This window comes from Copidosoma floridanum, unplaced genomic scaffold (assembly GCF_036245765.1).
Source record: "Copidosoma floridanum isolate Cflo_tuat_1 unplaced genomic scaffold, Cflo_Japanese_pri ptg000013l, whole genome shotgun sequence".
Lineage (NCBI taxonomy): Eukaryota > Metazoa > Arthropoda > Insecta > Hymenoptera > Encyrtidae > Copidosoma > Copidosoma floridanum.
The window spans coordinates 30,448,970-30,473,159 of NW_028321890.1; the positions used below are offsets into that span (position 1 = coordinate 30,448,970).

Consider the following 24,190-nt stretch of genomic DNA (forward strand, 5'->3'; position numbering starts at 1 on the left):
GGGCCGCGAGCGGGAAGATCTTATGGTAATCCCGAGGACGGCGCCCGTGGGCTGGAACAGTAACCAACAGCCACCAAGAGCCTTTACTTAGAAACAACTCGTGGGTGGGGGCGGGGGGAGGAAAGAAGAAAAAAAAAAGTTGCTCTCGTTACAGCCGCGGCGGCTTGGTAGGCCCATAAATCTCGGCCGCTGCTTTTCTAAACTTAATCTGCGCGCGAGCGCAACCTCCTCCCGCTTCTTCTTCTTCTTCTTCTTATCGTCCCTCGAAGAAAACAACGTCCTCACCTATAGGAGGTGGCAGGTGCTATCTACGTGGGTACATACAGCCCTTGACTGCACAAACATTGGCTGTATTTATACGTACCTATATATACAACAAACGCGGGGGGGGGAGGGCGAATTTTCATAATTTCTCTCTCCACCTGCACTCGGTGCAGACGTTTTTTTTTTTTTTTTTTCCTCTGATCCTGAGAGGGTTGTTGTATACGTGGGAGTTGCATTGATTTTTGTTTTTTATTTCTAACTTTCGTCGCGTCCGTGACCCGCGGTTTTTTCACTCGACGAACTGACTTTTGGCCTCGCTGGTTGAACAACAGTTTTTTTTTTCCTCATCGAGTAGAGCCATAGGACAGAAATAACACATCATACGTAAATTTATCACTAAATTATCGTATAATAATGGCCATGTCATCGACTTGATGGACTTTTTTCCCTGTAGTACTTAAAAAGTTTTTGTTTACTTATTTATTTATTTATTTTTTTATCCATTATTGAAGCAAAAAAAAATTCATTGTTAAATTAAAAAAAAAAAAAAACAAATACTCTCAATTACGGAAGATGACTGACAGTGGATGTAGCTTCAGAAAATTTGAGTAGAGAGAAATACTGATTTTTGGAGTACCACGGATGTCCTGGAGAATCGCAAAGATAATCCAAGAGGAATAAGAAGCTGCCAAGTTTGTCCTCCGTCACTCTCCTCCAGATCGACCGACGAGGATAAAGAAAGACTAAGAGAAGAAGGATCCACAGACGGGAGGAAAAGCTTATAGGTAAAAAGACTGCGCGTAAAAAACAGAGAGGAAGAGAGTTGGGAGGAGCAACACGACACTGGAAAACCGAGAGGGAAGGAGAGGGAGCCTGGAAAAGCTGCAGTTGCAGAGAGAAGGAAGAAAGTAAGACGGATGGCGCGCGATGGGGGTGGACAAAGAAGGATGGCCCCTATACAGTTACACGCAACTCTGGCTCTTCTTGCTAGTTACGTGAAGCACCCCCGGGTGCAAGTATATAGGTATACCCGTTCATACATACGTACACACTTACAGTGGAAAAGACGAGAGCCGGTGTCGCGAAATCTTCAAGTTGAATTGAATGTATAAGCATGGACAATGTTGATCGAAGAGGTAAATTAATGGTAGATACATCCTAATCCAACCCCACGTAGAGATAGAGTTGGGGGATGTAGAAAAGTAGAGCGGCGCGGTGTGTATGTGTACATATATATATATATACACAGTCGGGATGAAAGAGGACGAGCGAGCTTGCAGGAGTGGTATGTAAATATATAGCCCAAAAGAGGTGGAAAGGAGCGGCGGTCGGGGAGGAGGTGGTCCGTCGTCGTCCTAGACACGCAGCGAGGGAGGAAAGGGTGGGATGACCGAGTGGGAGGAAAAGAGGGCGACGTCGGCGAAAAAGACAGAGAGGGCCCCCCCCTGGGAAGTAATCTCGCCGGGACATGGAGGGCTTACGCGTGTGTATATATGTATATCTGGGATAGAGAGAGAGAGGATCTGGACCCCGGAACAGAGGTTGTACGAGAGAGGGACTAGGAGACGTTCAATACCGGCACGCTCGGCCAATGCTATTGGCTATACCAACCCGCTATGTTGCTGCAGATTTCTCTCTCTCTCTCTTTTCAGCGCACGTATATAAGGTTTGTGTGCGCTGCGGGGCCTCCCGATGATGCGCTATCGATGCTCCTTTCTTTTGCCTCCAATTCCGGGCTCTTTTCAGCTTTTCCGCTCCGCGCGCTATTTCGTTTTTTTTTTTTCCTCTCTCTCTATAGCCTTTTGCAATAGACGTAGCTGATGATCGAATCAAATAATTTGGATTATATTGAATCCGTACGGTACTCGCATCGGGAAATCCCGTACGGCTTTTCATCGCAATATTTTAGTAATCATTACCTTCGTCTTGGAAAAAAAAAGGATATTCGCTTTTAACTGCAACGCAATGTGTAATTCTAGAATCGGCAAATCGTGGAGCTTTTTTAAGCTCTAAACGTGGTTTTTTTAATAAAGCATAGTAAGCTTTCGCTCTTGGTTTTCGGAATTATTTACTTTCAATTTTTTCATCTTGGTACTACTATGTTGCACGTATAACCACAATAATATTCGTGTCCATACTAATTTGTGAAATCCTAGTTTTATGAAAATATATGGTGTACACGTCTACGCATAATACATGTATCATAAATGACAATAAATTTCATATAATTGTGTGGACGAGAAATACGATTCTTTTTTTATTAGTATAGGAAACAGTTGTTACATTTTTGCAAGGATTACATGATCAACCATTAAAGTTTGCTCCCGAATGGCTTGAGACCAAATCGTGATGCTATGCCACCTATTGGGTCGATTTCTGCTTTTATACTTGAAGCTATATTATTTTTTCTGACAACTTCTGCAATCGTGCCATTATTCGGGACAACTTCTGCCATTGTATCATTCCTCGGGCCAACTTCTGACGCTGTTCCACGCTTTAGGAGATCTTCCAACGCTTCGCCCTTCTTTAGAACAAGTCCTGTGGATACGTCACCTATTGGACCATCTTTTACCTTCAATTCCTGGAAAGTTTCAGTGAAATTTTTTTTTTCGTACTTATTAATTTTTTATGCAAAACAAAGATTTTAATACACGTACCCCGAGTGGCAGAGCTCCGACGCCGAGATGAGCGGTCAGTAGTGCATGAATTCTACTATGGCGCTGTTGAACAACAAATACATGATGCTTTAATGATTTTCAAGAAGATAAATTCAATGTTATACAAAACATTTTTTTGCACAAAATGTGAGGGTTAATTCGTGTTTACTTTTTCAGTACAATCGGAATGGAAGTATGGAAGATCGCATTTGTTAACGAGAGCAGTGGAAACAAAAATTGTGGTTAGTCCTCGAATACTTCTTTGGATATTAAATGTAATCTTTGACAAAATGTGACTTCCTTTCAATCGTGAGATAAATATGGAAAAACTACCAATATTTTCCGAAATTTTGCATATTTTTCTTTTTAAAATTAAGTAAAAATTTATTTAAAATTTAATTTGGAACTGTCATTTTTTTTCAAAAGTAAATAACCAGTGTAAGTAACTGAATAAGTGTTACAACAATTTTTATAACTTTTTTTGTAGACACTACAGTAGTGAGAAAATTTAATGCGTGTACTTTAAATTTATAGAAAATTAATTGAAAAATTGTAATGATGCCTTTTTACTTCTAAAATATTAAAAACGTTTAATGTAAGAGCTTGAAAATTAACTAACATTACCGATAATATACCAATATGAAAATCTTACGGACTTTTAATTTGATCTTTTGAGCTTTGTTGTTTTAAAGAAAGAAAAATCAATGTTTTCAACAAAGATTGAACGCTCTTTTCTTCCTCGGGAGTATTAATTTTTTTAACAATAAGAAATACAATTGCGCTATTCAAACATGATTTCTTCAAATCTCCTATGAAGAGTAATATTTACAACTTCTCCGTAATGAATACGATAGTTTTTAAAATAATAATGATGTTTAATGCTTACTCTGTGTATACGTTCACTTCGGCGTTCACTTCGACGTTCGGTTTTTTGTTCGTCATCGATTTTTATCTTAAATAATATTCATATATGTATACCGTTAAAAAACAAAACAAAAATGTTTTATGGAATAAAAATTACTTCGGCATTTAGGTTGAGGCAAGCTGCCATGCTAATAACAGCAGCTAAAAAGAGCAGCACGTACATCTTCATTTTTCCGGCAATACACAATATCCCAAGTGTGCAATACTGAATTATTTAATTTTTTCAACTTAGTGGAAAAATTTTTAAAACTCACTTTTTGCGTTTGACTGGCCTCTGGGATTCGAGCACGTGACTTATATACCCGCCGACAAAAACCACTACAAACGTTTTGCATTACAATGATAATACGCTCATGTCGTATCGACAACCAATTTTTATTCAAAAAGACACGTTTTTCTATTCCAACTGCTTTGTCCTTCAAAACTTTTACTGCACTACGTGCTCGCGCATTTATTTATACAATGTCAATGTTAACTTCCAGGCATTGAATGGAATCCGAGAAGTTGAACTTGTGGCCTTTAAAGAATTAAACCGTTATCGATATAATTATAATAAAGTTCTTAGAATTTCGATTAAACATAGGCCACTATTTAACATTTATTAATGCCGTAACTTTTCTAATAAACCAAAACTTTGTGTTAATTTGTTGTATTTAATTAAGTAACTTAGTAACAAATGAGCCTCAAAAATAAATGAATTTGATTTTTTTTTTTAATTTAATTACTTCAAAATCAACTTCCATCTTGAGATCAACAACATTATCAAAGAAATCGTTTAAAGACGTTAATTACGAGAATTGTAGGTGATCGAAAAAAAAAATTAAACCAGCGGTCGTTGACACCCGAAGACTTAGAAATAACTAAATTAAAGGGCAGAGCCAGGTATTTAAAAATTTAATGAAAAACAAATCGTAGCCCAGGATATTCTGCAGTTTTCTTCTAATTGTACACTCAGGGTACATGACTATATATACATTGTACTTGGAAAAAAAAAAAAAAAAAAAAAAAAAAAACAGCTCATGGTCACGAGCTGAGTGAAAAAATATTAATATGGTTTCAACATAACGAACCGATGAAAAGACTCCGAAAAACCCTCTCGTAAAGAACGCAACAATGCAAAACCGAAAAAAAGGGAGGGGGTGGGAGGGAAAACACGTACATGATATTATGTACACCTGCGCAAGACCAATGAGATGAAAATTTTGTATCTCATTAGAGCGCGGAAAAAAAGGCGCGCCCATTTCACGTATAATGTGTATTTACGCGTCTACACGGGATACCCTCCTTTATCCCGTTTCGTGCTTTAATGCGCGCAATTCTAAATAATGAGTTTATGCTGCCCCCCCCCACCGAAAAAAAAAAAAGGTTAATTTTTCCTCGACTCCCGCGCCCCAGCCCTGGAAAAACAAAAAAATAATAGTACACGTATACGCTCGGCAGCAAAACAGGGGATGAGGATGAGAGAAACGGGGGAGGAAAAAAAATCACGTCCTACACGCGCGTGCATTATGTATAAAAAAAAAAAAGCTCGGTCGGAGCTACTCCCGCGTACTTGTATGTGTAAGCGTATAAAGAGCGCCAGACATGCGCTAGAGCTTTTTTGTCTACTTGCAAGCTCGCTTGTACTTGCACAGGCACATGTGTATAGGGAGCTACGGAGGAGAAAAGAGGACCTTTTCTTTGTACATCTTCCTCGGGTCATCTCAAAAAAGGCTGCACTCGGCTCTCGGCAAAGCTCTGTGCTTTCGCGTGTTCGCTCGCAAAAAGCTCCGTGGGTGAGTTTTTCGCAAAAGAGAAACGTTACGAGCGCAAGCTCTTCTGCGTGTGCTTCGTTTGTATAATACAACATTTATATGTATGCGCACTCCGTGCATCTACACGTGAATGTGGGCAAACTCGAGACAAGCTTTCAGAGCTTTTCAGCGACTCTCTGGTTTGATATTAGGAAAGTATATGTAACAAAAATAAATATCTTGATTTTACTAGATCGATTAAGTTTTACTTTTTTTTCTGCAAGGTAGCATTTTAACGAAATCGTGATAATGCAAATAAAAATCACGCACTGAAAATATTTGTGTTTTGTATTGTTTTTAACGACATAAAATGTCTTTTATCTATTGTTTAAAAACAACATGTTTCGTATCTTTCGATGTGAACAAAAATGATAGCATATGTGGTATTTTTTTAATTTAAGCACAAAATCACGCACTTCACGGCCTTTTAAAATTACAGATTGAGATCAAGATAAGATAGTATAGACCAGTAGAAACTCTGTCGCAATAGTTGAAAAAAAAATTGCAATTGATTGCAAGTGTTATACAGGTGACTGTAATATTTTTCCCAATTTTTATTATATTTGCAATACAAATACATAACTGTGAATGCTACAATTTCTATGTTATTTTTAGAACAGAAAAAAAATTTATGTACAAGTTCGAAAAGTGATAGTGTTATAAAACTTGCGTTCCTAAGTTAAAACATTTTTTTTGTAGTAAAAATAATTAACGTGTCACTTTGGGTACTGAGTTTTGCAACATGTTAAATAAAAAAAAATGAAAAAAAAAAAAAAAAATCTCAGCGTCATAATATCTATATGACTTTTATGAACAATTGTACAAATTTTTTTATTCCACAATTTTGAAGCAAATACAAATTTTCGTGTACTTATCTCTTACGAAAAAACAAACAAGTAAAATATCGTCATTTTAGATCATCACCACAGTGTAAACTTATTTCATTTCGTATGTTGTTGCTACTTTTTAAATCCCGCCGAATTAAAGTCACGTAATCAGTCTTAACTAATAACACGATGAATAAAAAAATTCAGTCACGTGACAATCAATTTTTTAAGATAGGAAAATAAATTTTAGATTTGATAATGAAAAAATGAGACGTGTCATTACATTGTGTAATGTAACACTTGATGAAATAGATATAGGGTTGGCTCGAATAAAATTGCATATTGGTTTTTCAGATCAACGGAAATCCTTATCACCTTGACGCGTACTATCAGCTTGATTGCCCATCTCTTTCGCGTGCACGACCTTGCCTGGTATAAAACAAGATTCGCGTCGCTCGTCGTATCATTATCTCGTGCAGTGCGCCACTCGTGCAAGATGCCGTGGAACAGCGACAGTAGCGAAAATTACATCGCCGATGCACCCACCGATGACACCGTAACGCCGCAGGATGTTGCACTTGCGGCACAACGTTTCACCAAGGATTCGTCGGTTCGGGTACTTGGGTACGACTTGAAGGCTTATTCTTCCGACAAGCTCGGATTCTCGGGATGCCACAGACAACTGACGATCAAAGTTAAGGTAAATTCTGCCAATCACGTCGTTATTGACAACTAAAGTTTTTTTTTTTTTTTTTTATTTCATTAATCATCTTGATTCGTGTAGAAAAATCACGCAAAAAGCTCCGAGACGATAAAGCTGTTCGTGAAATCCGTGGCCTACGACAACAAGGAGCAGAGCGAGTTGATGACGGATGCGGGTATTTTCGTCGAGGAGCACAATTTTTTCAACAGCATCATCCCGCAGTTGCTGGAAAATTACGCGGGCGAGCAATTTGCCCCAATTTGTTACTTGTCGAAGGCAGATTGTTTGATCATGGAAGATCTCAGGTGTCGCAATTACCAATTGCGCGCCAGCTTTTTCGACTGCCACCCGGAAGTCGAGTCCGCGCTCTCGACCTTGGCTCGGTTTCACGCCTCTACCATCATTGCCGAGGCTAAACTCACGCAATCGTTCAAGGTGATGCAAGTTTCTTTTTTTTTTTTTTTTTTTTTTCAACTTTTCGAAAAAGCACACGAATTCGTGGGTCAAAAAATAGCTGCACGCACCGATTGTCACACTCTCACCGTTATTTGACGCACAGATCAATCGGGAACTTGATTCACTAAGTGCATCACTTTACAGCTAGTCGTGCACCACGAAGCTGTGCGTTTAGTCAATCAAGAGTTTCATGAGTGTGTGTATGCTGTACTTCAGTTCAATAGAAACGACCTTCTCATAATACGAAACATTGATTTGATTTTTTTTTTTTTTTTTTTTTATATATATTTATCTTTTTTTATTTTTCCAGAGACCAATGACTCTAAAAGAACGCTATCCGGATTACTTTACGGAAAAAATATTCAAAAAGGAGACTCGTGTGCACGATTGGATCACAAGTAGCGTCAACGTGGTTTGCGCTGTTGGGAAAAAATTCGGTCACGATCCCGATAAATTGAGAAAAGCTTTCGATCGACTGTACGAAATCGTGAAACCTTCGGAGGTCCACCGCAACGCGATAACGCACAGTGACCTTTGGACGAACAATATAATGTTCGACGACGGCAAACCAACGCCGAAATCGGTTCTCGTGGATTTCCAGGTGATCAGGTACAGTCCTTCGGTGCTGGACGTTTTGAAGTTCTTGTACATGCACACGTCCCGGGATTTTCGCGACAATCACGAGAAGGAACTGGTGCAGGTTTATCACTCGGTGATGGAAGAAACGATAAAAAATAGTAAAATGTCGGGAGTAGCCGTGGCTCCGACTTTGCTGGAAATTACTTATGCGATGGACGATTTGAGGGTATATGGGCCCGGTATGGCTACTTTGTACCTACCGGCGGTATTGTTGGATCCGGAGATGCTGAAAGAGGAAACCAAAGACTCCATGGACTTTTTTTTCTCTGATAGGACTGACTTAACTTTAGATTTATTGGAAAAAAACAAAGTGTACCGAGATCGGATCAAGGAAGCTGTTGATGAATTATCCATTGTTTGTAACACGTTACAGTGAATTTTGCCTTTTGCTCGGGTGTCGTATAACAACATCTGGTGTAGTCAGTTTTTTTGTTTTTTTTCCTCTCTAGTAACACAATGTATTATTATTCCTCGTAATTACATCGTCTCTGGACACGTGAGTTCGAGAAATGTTTTTAAATAATTTTTCCACAAGTATTATTTCAACTCTGTTAGATAATTATGTAACTATGCATCGATTAGTCTACTAAGAAAGTTTTTTATTCATCTCTGTACGCCTTGCTGAAAAACTTTCAGTACATCTGACATTTTTATGTATTTGAAATAATATTTAATACACTCTGTATCCATTCTTCTTTAAAGCACATACATATACATATATATTACTATTGTTGTGATGTATATGTAAAGATACATCCGTATGTGATTATGCAACGAAAACAACAATATTAACATACATAAATGTGGTAAACAATGCACAGCTAACGAACGTGTGGGTGTATGGATATGCCCATATAAAATGTGTTTGCGTGAAAAAAGTTTCGTAAGGCTAGTATTTCATACACGTATGAATATTGTACGATACTGGTATAGGTAGGTATATACTTATTGACTATATTTTCCGATATCAAGGAATTAAATGATAATAATGAAATGCCAATAAATTAAATGATAAAGGGAAAAATGTTATTTTTTAATACTCCAGAATCTAGTAGTCAAATGCCTAATTTAATTCATAGCACATTGATGTAACTAACAAATACATAAATAATAACAGTTGAATGATAAATAATGTTTCACAAAAAAAAAACAAAAAAAAACAAAAAAAAAAAACAACCTGTCGAATTGTAGTCCAAGGTACAAAAAACATTATCATTTATTCCCTAAAAATACTTATCATGGAACACACGTAGTTTTGTATTTTATTTTAAATGTTACAAGTACAGTCCACGAATGCGATGAAAAATAAACACGGCAATGACGACGCATCGGAGCAAATGTAAGTAAAAAAAAAGGGAAAAAAAAAATCAACTGCAGAACGGAAGAAGCATCACCTGCCCGGCGCGCCCCTGTCCCCTTCCTGTCGCGCATCTGTCGCGATCGAAAATTAGCGGTCGGCACCATCAGCACCCTTTGTCTCGTGCCGGCTCACTCTCTCGCCAAACAAAGCCAATCGAAAAAACTCCTCCCCCCGTCTCGGTCTGTCAATTAAATATCACCCAAAAGTCATACCGATTATACCCACGTGCATCTTTTCAGCCTCGGGGCTTTCTTCGGTTTCTCTCCGGTCCGAACGGACGATTAGCCGCAAAGAATGTCTTTCTCTCCCTCTCTCCTCGCTAACTTTGTCTGTGCATCCTATATACGTATAGATACCTATCCGCGGTGCGCTGGGCAATGATCCGAGGAGTAAAAGATAGTGCAACTGTCCGTCTACGTGACCACGGGCTACGAATCGATTTGCGCTCCATCGCCGCAGCCGCGCTACCGATCCTCACTGCTCCTTAAACGATCGTTTCATCTTCTTTTTTTCCTCTTTCTCCGCCCCGACTCTGAACTACTGTGCGCAAATCGGTTAGAGTCATTTTTCTTGTTTCATACATTTGGAGATTGGCCGTGTATGGTTTGCAGCACTGGTGGTAAAATGTTTTACACCGAGTGAAACTTTTCTTTTTTTTTTCATGCAGATTCTAAATCGGTAGGGAGATCGGGTGTATACAATTTCGTTGAATAATGCAAAAGTGTCGCCATCAAGCTTTTATACAAGTAATTTGGAAAATGGCCGGGCGCGGTAAAAAGTTGAATTCAGCCTCGACGGAACAATAGCTGTACCTTCAACTCGTTGATAGAGCAAAGTGTATTATTGTACGTCCAGCCGTTCGGCAACTTGTTGCTTCCCTCGTCCATAAAATAGAAAAACATCAACAGCAACAATAAAAAGCTGCAACTTTGACCGGTACAGCAAGTGGCAACGGATGAAAAAGAAGGAGAATCTACGGAGATGGGTGCAGACCTCCCTTAAATACTCGGGAGAGGTAATTCGATAATTGGCGGGTAATCGGGGGATGCCGAGAGAGAGACGCGCAGGGTCCTCCTTTGTAATTTTCGGACATGTGCCCAGTAACCCTCACGGCGCACAGTGAGCGATTTTTTTTTTTGTTTTTTTTCTTTTTTTTTTTGTAATACACAGTGCCAAAACGAAAGAAGGTAGAGTTAGCTTTAATTTAAAAAAAAAAAATTACTCTATACCTTCCTTCGTTTTGGCGCTATGTATACGAACACTGTGGCAGCGCCTCTAACCGCCTGTCTCTTCCAACTACCGATCGTAAAAGTTTTTTTTTTTTTTTTTTCTGTTTGAACAGATTTTCTGAAGAAGACTCTCGTGACGAGTGCTAGTTTCTGAGACGACGGTCGCGCAAAGTTACGAGGCAGCCAGAGCTGTTGCAGTTATCGTTGCTGCTATCGAAGTTGTGCGATTTCGTTGTCTAAATAAATAGAAAAAATAACATTTTTTTAAATTCTTTGCAAATGAGTTGTAGTTTCAATTGATCGATGAGTTACTGGATAATCGATCGAGATAACGCTTTATTTTTTCATTTATCGAGTAGGTTGACAATTTTTAATAATATACTTTATTTTAATCATTTTTATACAATTAAAATATTATCTTCAAAATGATTGTGGTTAAATAGAATCATTTTATAAATATTAAGAATTCTTATGAAAAATAGAACCATCTTTCAAAGACAGGTGTTCAATTAATTTTTTTTTTTTTTTTTTTTTTATACTAGATAAGTATTAACATAAGGCTCGAGAACAACACGGGTATAAAATAATTTTCGGTGAAGAAACTTTTCAAATTACCAGTTGCAACAGTACAATAACAATCGATTCCTCATTCATCAAGGCACTGGAATCCAATAACATCGGTATAAAATACATACGAGGGGAAAATACTATTATTCCAAGACAAGTTACATAAATATTTTTACAAAATTTGTATGAAAAATACCATTGTCTCTTACGTCGAGCTTCAACAGCTATCGGAATGCTTTTTCAAGTTCTTGCTAAGAATTGACGTTATACGTGGAGAAAAAAATTACAGTAAAAAAATTTGTTCTGCAGCGATGATTTTTCATTAATTTTCATCAAAGGAATAAACGAATATGACAACTAAGGATAACATTAGTTTGATTTAGTCCTGATTAACATTAATTTTTTAATACAAAAGACTTCAACTATGCATAGTCGGCATCTTGTGCCTTATAAATACATCTATATATTACACAAGAGGTAGTCATTATAAAAAAAAAAAAAAGAAAAAAAAATCAATTCTCCATTATTTCGACATCAGAAGAAGACGTATTGTCGGATTTTTCATTGGTTTTATCGCTCGGCGCAGTATCGTTGGCATCGCCCTTTGTTTGAGGATTATCCGTTGAGGCACTCTTACTTATTTCTTTACACTCGGATTTGATCAACGTATCGACATTGACATCGTCGTTATCGTCGATGATTCGAACGTCATCGCCATCATCCGAATCTTCGTGTGGCGATTGCACTACTTTTTTATCACCAGCTGCACTGGAACTACTCGTTACGAATTTATTAATCAAACTAACCCTTGGCGACTTGAGCGGGTATTCCAGCCTCGGTAGAGAAACGAGTGCTACGCGTTTTGGTAGTTTGGTCATGGGTGGTGTGGTGGTCTTGGCCGTGGAGACCGTGGCCGGCTTCTCGGTCAACTGTTTCTGCATCTCCTCGGCAGTGAGGGTCTTGGTGAACTGCGTGATGCGCGGCGTATTTTTCTTCTCCTTGACGTCTTCGCTCTTCTCCAGGGGCTGTTTCTCTTTCACCTCGGACTGCGGTTGTTTGACTTTTTTTTTCGGCGTAAGGCAGTACGTCCAGCAGTTTGGCAAGCTCAGTGTCTCGTCGCCCAGGTACTTTTTGCGCACTTCTTCCGGCACGTACCACATCGACTTCTCGTGCAGTGGGCCAGGCTCGGGACAGGGCGTATAGGTGGCTAGTTCGCGTATCTTCTCTTTCAGCTTCATCTTCGTCAGTGGCCTCTTGTCCTCCTTAACCTTGTACCAGAACTCGAGGAACTCTTTCATCAGGAACTTTTGGGCATTGGTGTTGCCGTGGACCAAACGGATGAGATCAGGTACCGCCTCCTCCAGGGTTTCCGCGTTGCGCGCACTTGTCGCTGCGTGTTTGGCCGACCACGCCGTGTTCTCGCTGAGGTCGCCCTCGGCTGGTGCTGTCAGCGACAAAGGAATCGCACGCGCCCACGCCTGCCGTACAGTTAAAAATCTAACCACAGAGTCCGGAGCTGAAATTAAACATTGCACGAGTCGTAATAATGTGCCAATTTTTTTTCTTTTTTTTTTTATTAATAATTAAAAAGAAAATCTTCCCCAACTTACTGTTCTCGGGATACGTATTGTCCGCTTGTAGCCAACAGCATCCAATCACTTTTGGATTGAGCTTTGTGGTCTTTTGCTTTCGTTCCGCCTCGAACTGCTCGTTCAGGATCTTTAGTTTCGTCTTCTGTCTCTCTGGATTCTTTAAAAAAAAAATATATATATATATATGAAGATCGGCATCGATAAATTAATTGCATGCCATCGATGTACTGTAATTTTAGAGTAAAAGTCCAACTCACCAGATCATCGTCTTCTTCGCCTTCCTCTTCGTCAGCCATAATTTCCTCCTCGGATAAGTATCTGCAATGAGACAAGTTATATTAGAGTGGCCAACATCAAACTGTCAATAGATGGGTATACAGAGAATCAACTCACCCGTGAGGGACCATAAAGTCGTTGTCCACGTCGTACTCGTTGTCTTCCGGATCTTCCTCTTTCTCATCGTCGGAACCGCGCAGCGATTCTCCCGGTTCTTCCTCCTCCCACTCGTCGTCCGAGTCGACTTCGTAATCAAACCATTTCTAAAAAAAAAAAAAAAAAGGAAAAAATTAAATAACCACCCAATCGCAAGTACAATATACAACTATGGGTTCCAAGTGAGAGAATAAAAATTACGATTATTAAAGTATTCGCATCATTCGTGCGATGAGTCTTATCTGAAAATCCCCCTCCCCAAAACAATAATTAGTGAAATTACAAAACGTCCAAAAATGGCCCCTATCACCATCTCGTGGCTATCGACAAATTAAAATAATCATCGGTAATGATAACCAACAGTGTTTACAGCGGCAGAGCCGAAGGTTCTGCAGCAATTGAAAGAAGAAGAAAAAAGAAGAAACTTTTTTTTTTTAACACCAAACAAGAAAAAAAAACGAGCGAAGAAGAGATCGTCGTGCGTGCGCGCGCGTGTATCTCGCTCCGTCAGCGACTCTCGGCGTTGAATGAAACAGGACATCGGTATCAGGGCGACTTCCTTGACGAGAGCGATATCAGCGTCTCTCGCTCGGCGAGCTTTTGTTTTTAATCGCCCCGAGTTTTTTAGTCAAATAAGAATCACTGTCGCGGTCGCGTGAATGAGACCGGCGCTGCCGCTCAACGTAACATCAGCATCTGCATGTTACAGTGTGAACGCGCGTGTTTGCAAAAATAGCTCGTTTCCTCTTGTTTCGGAGCGGATTTTTTTTTTTTTTTTTTTTTTTTTTCCAATGCGCCAGAGATGGTGGCGATGATGACGATGGTGACACCAGTCACAAGGCTTTTCCGCTCAGTTGAACCGACACGTTGACAAACATATGTAGAGCCAATGGAATGAGCGTCGAAAAAGTAGTATACTTACCCACAGCTAATTGTTACCGCGAAACTTTGGTCATGCGAGGACTTTACACGGCAACAGTTACCCTCAAAGGTGTTAATTTCCAAGTTTAAGTGAATCGCGATCCTGTAGTTACACGGTACAATTTAAGGAGGCCGATTAAAGCCGTTGTTTGTAAGCGAAAAAATAAAAAAAATAAAAATAATAAGGTTGCACCATGAGATCAAGCTGGAAGATTTGAAGTACCATCGGCCAATTGACGACGGATGCGAGCACGTTTTGGCATCTCCACTCGAGGTGAACGTTTACTTTGTTTACTCCTACAGGATATTTTATTGCGGAAAATATATGTAGGTATGGGGTACGAGGGATGGGAACAGTAAGTGCTCTGTGTGGAGGTAGTTTACGCGGTTAGATTCTTTACGGTGATTAAAATTCAAGAGGAACACGGCTCGCATAAGATGGAATCTCTTTCCTTCTACATGACTTTACTCTTACACGGAACCGGAAAATCGAATAGTTATTATTATAATCTGCGTAAACCATATCGCTATCCTTTGGCGTAATATGCGTGACGGTAATTTTTTGTTTTTCTTCGAGTTAACATTTACACTCATTTGGGATGATATTTTTTGGTTCCAAGGCTTCGACAAATAAAACCAACGCGCGCAATAAATTCAATCAATTTGGTTTGTTGTACGAGAAAAGGGGGGAAAAATATTAATCAACCGCAAGCGATATGATAACGTTTTATCCGTCCCATGAGATTCAATGAAAACCGTACGGCGCCATCGTCACACAATACGTATCATCGTAGTATGAAAAAAAAAAAAAAAAAAAGAACAAGGTTCACAAAGTATTTATTTGTATGAATCGTTGAACATACTTGTTTTAATAATAAATTCCGACAAAACGTGCCAAAAATACAGCACTGACCCCTCAATTAACATTAAACTCTGGTGGGTCACAGTTGAGCGATAAATGTTATCGAACTACATTAAGATTTCGTTACTTTATCTGTGCGTTAAATTAATTTGCGGATAAATTTTTCGAAAAAATTTGGGGACAGTTGCGTAATATGTATTACAAAACCACGTATCAAACGCTTTGTAAGATCCACAGATATTCCAAAATGTTAAAACAACCGGCCTCGAAAAATTGTTGCAAATAACAATTGGGTAGTAGTAAACACTTCCATACATTAAATTCAATTGATCATCGCTTTGAAGAGTCTATGGACACTCAGCACATAAGTGACAAAAAAAGTGCCAGATAACATCGTACGGAGTAAGGAGAACTATAGATGAGGAAAAAAAAAAAAAATTAAAAAATAAACCAGACGCGACGTGGTCCTCCAAATATAGGTGTCACAACAGACGTAAGAGAGAGAGAGACGTGATACCGAGTGGCGACGAGACGCACACGCGCAACAGAGAAAATCGACTGGAAAGCGATGCCGACGTTTGGAGTGGGTTTTTTTTTGTTTACCTTATAATGGTATCAAGAGTAGACGGGAAACGCATGGGAAGTACAATTTATGGCGTGTTATGGGCCATGTGTAATGGCTGGTTAATAACGTCGTATATGTAGATAGTAGGAAAAGCTACCGTCATCACATCATCACACATGGTGTGTGAGATTGATGATTTTGTTACGCTTCGGCGAGTCGTGTCGCGCTAAACATCAATAAACTTATATATGTACGACGTAAAAAAAAAAAAAAAAATACGTATTTAAACTTGAAAAAATACATTTTATCAATATTGAAACAATATTAGATACTCTACTTTCGTTAGCTGTTTATCGTTAAAAGTGTCAAACTCCGCGTTATGTGTTTGATTCGTTTATATCGGGTATTTCCGAAAATTAATACACCACGTCAATACGCTGAGAGAAAAAAATAACGAACGTTATAGAGAAATTCCAGAAAAAATTATCATTCCGCACAGTAAACCGGATGCAAGCTGGTAAAAAAGGAAAAAATTATTTTTTATATTGAAGATTTTTATTGTAACAGTAAAAATTGTAGTTTGAATGGTAAAAATTATGGTTGGAACAGTAAAATTTATCATGCCTTAAAAAGATCGGTTAATAAATTTTACTTTCCCTCATAGAAATTTTTTACTATTTTAACCATAGTTGTAACTGTTCAAACAATAATTTCTGTTAAAATACAAATTTTTTTACTTTTTTGCTAGCTTGCATCCGATTTACTGTGCGGAATGGTAATAATTTTCGCTGGAATTTCTTTCAATTTTTATTATTTTTATTTTTCCTCAATATATACATCTAAATCTGAATTTGCGGGTAAACGATTTTAATCTCATCTCTGATTGATTGTAATATTCAATGATAAAAAAAAAAATGTCGATTCGTAGAGTAAAGTCATATTTTGTTTGGATTGTATGCAAATGTCTTCAATGTATTTTTCATTCAACAGAAAACCATATGCACCAAGGATGGTCAATCCGCACGATTGAGCCGACGATATCAAATATTCACGATTCGCGTTGTAGCGCAATTTTTTTTTTTTTATCATAGAATAATGTGCGCGTGTGACGGGGCGATCTTGCGCTCTATTTTTTCAAAGCCCATAAACTTGACGATAACAGAGAGCGAGTGTGCGCGCAGACGAATCTGCTCGAATTTCCAACGAGCCTCGCATCTGCAAAAACATCTTATCTAAAAAGCTCGGGCTCGGCACATCACCCGTACACGCGGCGAATTTGCGAAAAAAAAAAAAAAAAAAAAAAAAAAAATCGCGGGCTTCTGCAGTCTCGCCGATCGACCGCCAGATCCACAGAAACAAAGAAAAGAGACAGAACGTATCTGTATCGTGGTAAAAAAAAAAAAAAAAAAAAATACGAATACGTTGATACGTGATGCACGAGCCAAACAGACTGTGTAGAGGTTTAGTTTGTTGGTCGGATGCCATGTGTGTATAATGATGCGTGATCGGTAAGGGAAACGGGTGCATATCAGGACACGAGCTGCTTGCGTTTCTGTCGCAAATTTAATTGTTCTTTTAGCGCCACGAGAGCTCTTTTTAGTCACATCCTAGTCCAACGAGAGCTTTATCGATTCTCGCTTTTCCATTAGGTATCGGTTAGTCGATTTTTTGTTGAAAATCGTTTCGCAGCGGTTTACCGAGAAGGTCGTTTTTTGATTAGTTCGAGTCTTTTTGGGACAAATAATAAATACATATCGATAATCTCACGCGAACATCATCGAATGTGTAGGTGAAATTTCGTAAAAAAAAAAAAAAAAAAATTACAAGCAACCGAAAAACATCTGTCGTCTGCGTTCGTTATTACAATATCTTTCGACACGGGATAAACCAACGCAATCCCAAACTTCCGCAACGCAAACTAGATTGTTGATTAAAAAATGCTCAACGGCAAATGTAAACGATTTGACAAACAATTCGACCAACACTCGACATTGACGATAACGCCCGAAACTTATTAAACGTCTTTTCAAACAATCGTCTCGCGGTGCAGTAACTCGGTCCGAAACGATCAAAAATCGAATATGGTACAATGTACACGTAAAAGCTGGGCATCGAAATTATAATAAATACGTATCTCTTCCGCCACCCACTTTATCTCGCGCGCGGTAAAATTCCTCTCTCTCCGTCCTCGTCGAGCGGGGACCATCATCGTCGTCGTCATTAGACGCGATCCCCTGGGGGATGGTTCTCTCCTTCTCTCAGCGCGTTTGCACGGGGCTGATAATCGGGACGCGCACTTGTCGCGCGCCTCGCTCTCTTTCGTCCTATTGAATGATGTTCAAACAGTTCACCGTCGCACTCGCGTCCGAGAGGGTGCCTTTGGTTTTTTTTTCGATTTTTTTTGTTTTACTCTCTCTTTTCCTTCGGATCGGCGAAACTGACGTAACGTATTTTCGAGACGAAAGTTTTTACAACATCGTAACGAAAGAGATACAGTGTCAGCGCTCGCAAATCATCCCGAAAGTGATTTAGATTAAGGCGACGGTGATGTTTGCGAAATGATCGATCGTCTTTGACTTTGACTCTCACTCGTCGAACCGGCATACCGATTTTTACCCTTGCTTTTGAAATCTACCGGTCGCTTTTTCAAAATGATCGAAGACAGCTCTCTGTTCGACGTGAGTATGCAAAACACCTCACCGTTGTACCAATAATAGAACATCGGATGGAAATGTACCTGTTATTTTCTCGTACCGATCCAACGAGGATGATTATAAAAAACAATAATAACGATACTCACGAGAGGCACCTACACTCGGTTATTACGTTCGATTGAAACGCACGTATTGTACTTGCACACTTTGAAGGAGAATAATCGCATATACCGGCTCGCTGCCATGGTTGCTCATTAGTCAGCTAGAGCCTCGCGGATCTTCCGGTTTGTTGCATTATTCTTTTGCGCTCGAGCTTTTTTTTTTATTCGTCTGATGATGCGTTTAAAAACAGTGATATTCTTTAGGTTTTTAGGACACTTTTGTTTTTTTTTGTTTCAACACTACGTCGTGAGCATCCGATTTTTATTATACCTTTACACGTGAATAACGATGGGTGCATCGGGTACGAGAAAAAGTGACAACTTCGTCGGTATAGCGTTGACGCGCAAGCTCAACAAAAGTACAAGGTAGAAGAGCAAAACCATCACTATACATTTCACGTTAGATCACAAATTACAATGAACCTCCGCGCGTATACACAAGGTATAATACCAGCTCTCCGTGATTTACGCTCATTATTATTATTAAGAAAGGAATGCCGATTCGCAAATTATCGGTAATGGGGGGAAAAAAATGTAAATACAACAAGTTACGCAACCCGCGTACAGCTCAGGCTTCACTTATCACTGATGCCTCTCAATAATATAACTACAGAGAAGTTTCATCGCGTACACCTATACGTCACCTATTTGATACTATGGTCGATATTAAATAAAAAAAAAAAAAAAAGGAAAAAGTCAAGGAAAATCGCCAATTTCCAATAATCCTCAATACCACGCTCACATACGTCGTAACCGCAGATGGCGGACGAGCTGCTGTTCTCAGCCTTGGGCCTCGAGACGAGTACACCGCAGTTGGACGTGGAGAGCCTGGGCTCGTCACCCTCGAGTTTCCTCTCGGAGTACGAGACCCCGTGCACACCGTCGAGCGGCAGCTCGGAGAGCCTCGAGACCAACCTGACCACGATACCAGGCGTGCACGACTTTTACAGCGACTCCTCCTCGCCCGAGTTACCCTGGAACGACTGGAGTGCTGGCACTTTTTCGTTCATCGGTAAGCCCAAGTGTTAACTACTTGACGGGGGGGGGGGGAGGGGAAACGATGTTGTAAAATAACGCTCGCCGTAGACTTCAACGAGTTGGTGCCCGAGCTCGATTGGTGGACGGACGGGGACTGTGGTGGTGCGAGCCTACCCGTGAGGACGCCTCTCTGTACACCTGGTTGCGAGGACTTTCTGTACCTGCCGATACCCGCTAAGGCCTCCCAACAACAGCTCGAGGAGCCGCTTCTGGTTTTAGGCGTCGATCGTAGGCCCTTGGACGACAACTTTGTCATGACCCAAGGTAAGCTCGCTGGTTATCGCTGGATGATCAACTGTAGCTTTCCAAAAAAGAGGGGTCAACAGAGTTTTGCTTTTAGACGTCAACTACCAGCTCGCCACGAGTAACGGTTCGGCGGACGTGGCTCTGGCGACTCACGATTACTCGCATCGCGAAACTCCTACGGCTCCGTCACCGGCAACCGAGGAGCGCTGCTTTCCTTGCACGTATCAGGGCTGCTCCAAGGTGGGTAACACTCCCACGTGCACCCATGTGGTTTTTTCAGCACGTGTGCATACTATTTATGCTGCATCTACGTTGTAGGTTTACGCGAAGGCGTCCCACCTGAAGGCCCATCTGCGGAGGCACACTGGCGAGAAGCCGTTCGCGTGCACGTGGTCGGGGTGCGGTTGGCGCTTCAGCCGGTCGGACGAACTGGCTCGTCATCGGCGCTCCCACTCGGGCGTCAAGCCGTATCCCTGCGAGATGTGCCCGAAACGGTTTGCCCGCAGCGATCACTTGGCCAAGCATCGCAAGGTCCACCGCAAGAACGCTTACAACTCGCGCCTCAAGCAGCCGGCGCTCTGATCTATTGGGATGATCCTGGTGTTATTTACTTAGTATGCTCTGTGCGCGAGGACGCTCCGGTTCTTGAGGTTGCGAGCAAAGTCGATCTGTTGAGATTCGAGGAACTGCATGATGAATAATAAGGGTTTTCTTTTTTTTTTTTTTCGTAACCCGTTTACGTGTGTTTTACAAGATTGCAGCTTTTTACCATGAGCTATTGACTATACTTAGTTTTTACTGTACGATGATGAATATATATACTTACTCGAGATTGCGATAGCGACAAATGATGAGCATATTTTACTGCAGTATTATTACTAAAAAAATGCCTGAACTCATTTGTTGGCTACTTTATGCAAGTGTTTGAACCTACTTTTTTTTTTTTTTTTTTTTTTTTTTTCATCCCCTGACATTGGATCGTTTTTCGAATCTCTTGGATATTATTTTTTTCGTTTTATAAGCAAAAGAGTTAAGAATAGATTATTATTTCTCTAATTCTTGAAATTTGAGTGACCATGGAAAATCTAGGATAAGGATAGCTGTAAGGTTTATCATGTACGATTTACAGCTGATACACCATTGTAAATAATCACTATTGAATTGAAATAAAGTCACTTTATACGCCATTTGTAATTTATATGTGGTTTTGTAAAATTAATTACCCTGTTCAGATTTTTGTACAACAGTAATCTGGAATTCCATATGATTACTTGATATTGCGCAACAAAGTGACTACAACGAGATGACTATAGCTGATTGTGCTTACGAGATTTCTAATTTTTGGTCAATTAAAATTTTGACCACCTTTATTTCATTACCTACTCGTACTATCAAAATTAAACGCATCGTAAAAATCCCACCACTAGAGAAAATAAAAAAATACTTACAGTATCTATGACAAATGGTCGGCGTGGCCGGATTAATTTACTCTTTTTCCTCCACGTTCCCCAGTATGGTGGTCGACGATTCTCATTGAAGAGAAACAGTTTGGCACGATGTTTGTTAGCTGCTTTTTGGCTTGCTTGAACAACGTTTGCACTAGTTTCCTCTTCACCCTCTGTTGAAACACGTAATACAAAAATGTTGAAACGTAACACATGGATTAAGATGCGTGATTAAAAAAAAAAAAAAAAAAAAAAAAAAAAAAAAACTTTACCTATTATTACTACGTCGTCATTTGCCTCTACAGGCCACGTCTTACCAGACTTTCTGACACAAAACTTTTTACTTCTCAGTTCATTTATGTACAACTCAGATACGTTTTGGATACTTTCAGACATAAGCTTGTCGAGCTCTGATTTTTCCCCGTTTGATAGTTTTCGTCTTGTAACAGGAGCTGTTCTCATGTCGACTTTCACTTCAAAAGGCATGAAATTACTCTGCACGACTTTGGTCTCCACTTCTGCAGGTTTCGTTTCAGTCGGTTTTTTCGATACAAAGAAGCTTACAAAATTTGAGGCTGCCTTTTGTTTTTTTCTTTCAGCCTCTAGCTTTTCTTCCTCTTTTCGTTTCCTTTCTTCCTCCTTTGCTTCTTCCCGCTTACGACGATCCTCTTCCTTGGCCTCTTTTTCCTTTTGCTTTTGCCTGAAAGTTGCGATGATTTAAAGAAAGTTTGATATTTAAACTAATTGTTTCAACTGCATGAATTTGTAACTTACTCAAGTTCCGCTAGTTTTTTTTGTTCTCTCTCTTCCTTTTCTTTTTTCTTTTGTTCTTTCAAGGCTTTATCTTTTTCTTCGCGTTCCCGTTTTTTTTCCTCCTTTTCTTTTTTTCTGTTTTCACGTTCTTCTTGCAATTTTTTTTCTCTCTCCTAAAAAACATGGGATAACATTAAAGACGTTTAAAATAATAGCACAGATATTTTCCACCAATTGAATAATATCTTACAAATCTCTGCTTCTCTCGCATTTCACGTTTTTTCACGGACTCGCGTTTTTTTTCTATTTGCTTTGGAGTAAGTTTCTTCGTTTTAGACAGGTCAGATAACTTGCTACTCGATTTCGCCTTTTTGGCCGAATTCCTGTTAACGTCATCTTTACTATCCGTGTCTTCGTGTTCTGTCCTTTTGTCTGTGTCTGAGGATGAATCTACATCTAAACATACATCAGAGTCAGCATCCATATTTTCATCATCCTTGACGCTAGATGGTTCCACACTTTCTTGCTCGTCTTCATCACTGGAGGAAGAATCCTGATCGCTAGGTTCATTTTCCTTATTTTTTAACTTGATGTCATCATCCTTTTTACCAAGATTTTTACTGCTTTCTTTTTCTTGGTGACCACAATGGTCATTTGAATTATCTGATACATCAATTATCTGGCTACACTGTACACTTTCTTTTTTTGACTCTTCACTATTTGAAGCTTCAGTTTGCACCTCATTTTTTCCAACCTTATCCTTATCATCGATCTTCTTGAAAAACTTTGTCACTGGGGTCAACTGAATTTTAGATTCTGATTTCTTAGCTTTTGGAGTTTTTCCACCAATGGATTTCTTTTTCTTGCTATCAGTCTGTTTTGAGCTAATAGTAACATTTTTAGCTTCCTCAACTTTCTTGTCCTTTTTATCATCTTTTACATCTTCTTCATCCTCAACAATAACAATTTCTTCCTCTTCAGTCTTATTTGATGTTTTGGGGGAATTCTCCTTTGTATTTACCTTGGCTATCTTAGGCTTTCTAACACAAGGCGATACCACTTGTTTTCTTTTCTTGTTAGGAACTGGTGTGTCAGAACTCAACGTTTTGAAAGGCAACCTCTCTGCAAAACAAGTGAAATCATCATAAAATTACAAATACATGGAATTTTCAATAAATAACAATATTTTTTGATAATACCTTGTTTTGATACTTCTTTTGAGGTTGTATCAATAACTTCTTCAATTTGGCATTCATCATCACTGGATACTTCCATAATTTTCATTCCTAAAATAAGAAGTAAATTGAATGCCATACTTCTCCTAACTAATCAGACAATTACATCAAATTATCCCTTATTAGCAGAAAACAATAAATAACACAAGCATTGAAAGTTAGTATTCAAAGAAGTGTCTATTATATTTCAGTAATAAAAAAAAAAGTTTGAGAATAGTTATACATAAAAATTTGTGATTCATCAATCCATTTGCTATTTACGCAATGTGCCAAGAACTGGCACTTGAATTAAGAATTAATTATTCACAACGAACAAAACAATCATTTAAACAATTGTCACATAGACACAACAATTCAATAAACACTAAAAACCTACAAAAACCAACCTTTTTACGGTGGAGGCGAGAGGTTTTGCGAGCACTTTTGCCAAAGGTGATAAGATAATTAAACTTAGCAAAGGAAGACTTGAATACGTGGGCACTGCGATTCCATCTCCCAGTACCAGGACGATCGTTTAAGATTCCGAAGTGTATATTACCGAGCCGGAGAAGCCCGTTTGCGCTAAAGTTACGCGATTACTGAACCTGGTGTCGGGTCGGGCAAGACGACGACGAAGGTGGTTCCGGATGATGGTTGTGGTTGATAAAATCCGCGGGAAAAGCACGGTCGTCGTAGAGAGAGATCGTCGATTAACACGGTCAGCCAATGAATGTGCGTGAAAACTAAGAGCGGCAAATTTGGATCACTAAGTATGAAAATGCTTGCGATTTCCAATCAATTTTACTTCGATTGTATTTTTTATTTTTTTTTTTTTTCAACCAGAGTAAATTAAAAGCTCGAAATCTCATTTGACTCACGATACAGAAA

General features: G+C 39.3%; 4 protein-coding genes across 4 annotated transcripts; 2 read left to right on the top strand and 2 right to left on the bottom strand.

Moving 5' to 3' along the window:
• Nucleotides 1-2,508: 2,508 nt before the first annotated feature.
• Nucleotides 2,509-4,014, bottom strand: LOC106640801 (uncharacterized). The gene is made up of 4 exons (XM_014354946.2): nt 3,943-4,014; nt 3,808-3,873; nt 2,922-2,984; nt 2,509-2,845 (listed from the first exon to the last, which is right to left on the bottom strand). Exons 1-4 carry the CDS (start codon nt 4,012-4,014, stop codon nt 2,576-2,578), a joined length of 471 nt encoding a protein of 156 aa, XP_014210432.2. The 3' UTR covers nt 2,509-2,575.
• Nucleotides 4,015-7,229: 3,215 nt separating this feature from the next.
• LOC106640786 (uncharacterized) lies at nt 7,230-9,287 on the top strand. The gene is made up of 2 exons (XM_014354923.2): nt 7,230-7,603; nt 7,935-9,287. The coding sequence occupies exons 1-2, from the start codon at nt 7,331-7,333 to the stop codon at nt 8,637-8,639; spliced, it is 978 nt and encodes a 325-aa protein (XP_014210409.2). The 5' UTR covers nt 7,230-7,330; the 3' UTR covers nt 8,640-9,287.
• A 1,991-nt stretch (nt 9,288-11,278) lies between these two features.
• LOC106640817 (uncharacterized) lies at nt 11,279-23,897 on the bottom strand. The gene is made up of 10 exons (XM_014354976.2): nt 23,710-23,897; nt 23,288-23,374; nt 22,339-23,210; nt 22,110-22,261; nt 21,608-22,035; nt 21,339-21,508; nt 13,405-13,550; nt 13,269-13,329; nt 13,030-13,168; nt 11,279-12,935 (listed from the first exon to the last, which is right to left on the bottom strand). Exons 2-10 carry the CDS (start codon nt 23,370-23,372, stop codon nt 11,932-11,934), a joined length of 3,057 nt encoding a protein of 1,018 aa, XP_014210462.2. The 5' UTR covers nt 23,373-23,374; nt 23,710-23,897; the 3' UTR covers nt 11,279-11,931.
• On the top strand, nt 18,266-20,703 carry LOC106640816 (uncharacterized). The gene is made up of 5 exons (XM_014354974.2): nt 18,266-18,469; nt 19,366-19,618; nt 19,693-19,908; nt 19,985-20,130; nt 20,209-20,703. The coding sequence occupies exons 1-5, from the start codon at nt 18,443-18,445 to the stop codon at nt 20,470-20,472; spliced, it is 906 nt and encodes a 301-aa protein (XP_014210460.2). The 5' UTR covers nt 18,266-18,442; the 3' UTR covers nt 20,473-20,703.
• Nucleotides 23,898-24,190: the final 293 nt, after the last annotated feature.

Coding starts and splice junctions, on each gene's coding strand:
- LOC106640801 (XM_014354946.2), bottom strand. CDS start 4,014: ATGAAGATGTACGTGCTGCTCTTTTTAGCTGCTGTTATTAGCATGGCA. Junction 3,874..3,942: donor GCCTCAACCTAAATGCCGAA/GTAATTTTTATT, acceptor ATATTATTTAAG/ATAAAAATCGATGACGAACA. Junction 2,985..3,807: donor GAAGTGAACGTATACACAGA/GTAAGCATTAAA, acceptor GTTGTTCAACAG/CGCCATAGTAGAATTCATGC.
- LOC106640786 (XM_014354923.2), top strand. CDS start 7,331: ATGACGGATGCGGGTATTTTCGTCGAGGAGCACAATTTTTTCAACAGC. Junction 7,604..7,934: donor AACTCACGCAATCGTTCAAG/GTGATGCAAGTT, acceptor TTATTTTTCCAG/AGACCAATGACTCTAAAAGA.
- LOC106640816 (XM_014354974.2), top strand. CDS start 18,443: ATGATCGAAGACAGCTCTCTGTTCGAC. Junction 19,619..19,692: donor TGGCACTTTTTCGTTCATCG/GTAAGCCCAAGT, acceptor CGCTCGCCGTAG/ACTTCAACGAGTTGGTGCCC. Junction 20,131..20,208: donor CGTATCAGGGCTGCTCCAAG/GTGGGTAACACT, acceptor TCTACGTTGTAG/GTTTACGCGAAGGCGTCCCA.
- LOC106640817 (XM_014354976.2), bottom strand. CDS start 23,372: ATGAAAATTATGGAAGTATCCAGTGATGATGAATGCCAAATTGAAGAA. Junction 13,330..13,404: donor GACTTTATGGTCCCTCACGG/GTGAGTTGATTC, acceptor GTCTCATTGCAG/ATACTTATCCGAGGAGGAAA. Junction 12,936..13,029: donor CAATACGTATCCCGAGAACA/GTAAGTTGGGGA, acceptor GTTTAATTTCAG/CTCCGGACTCTGTGGTTAGA.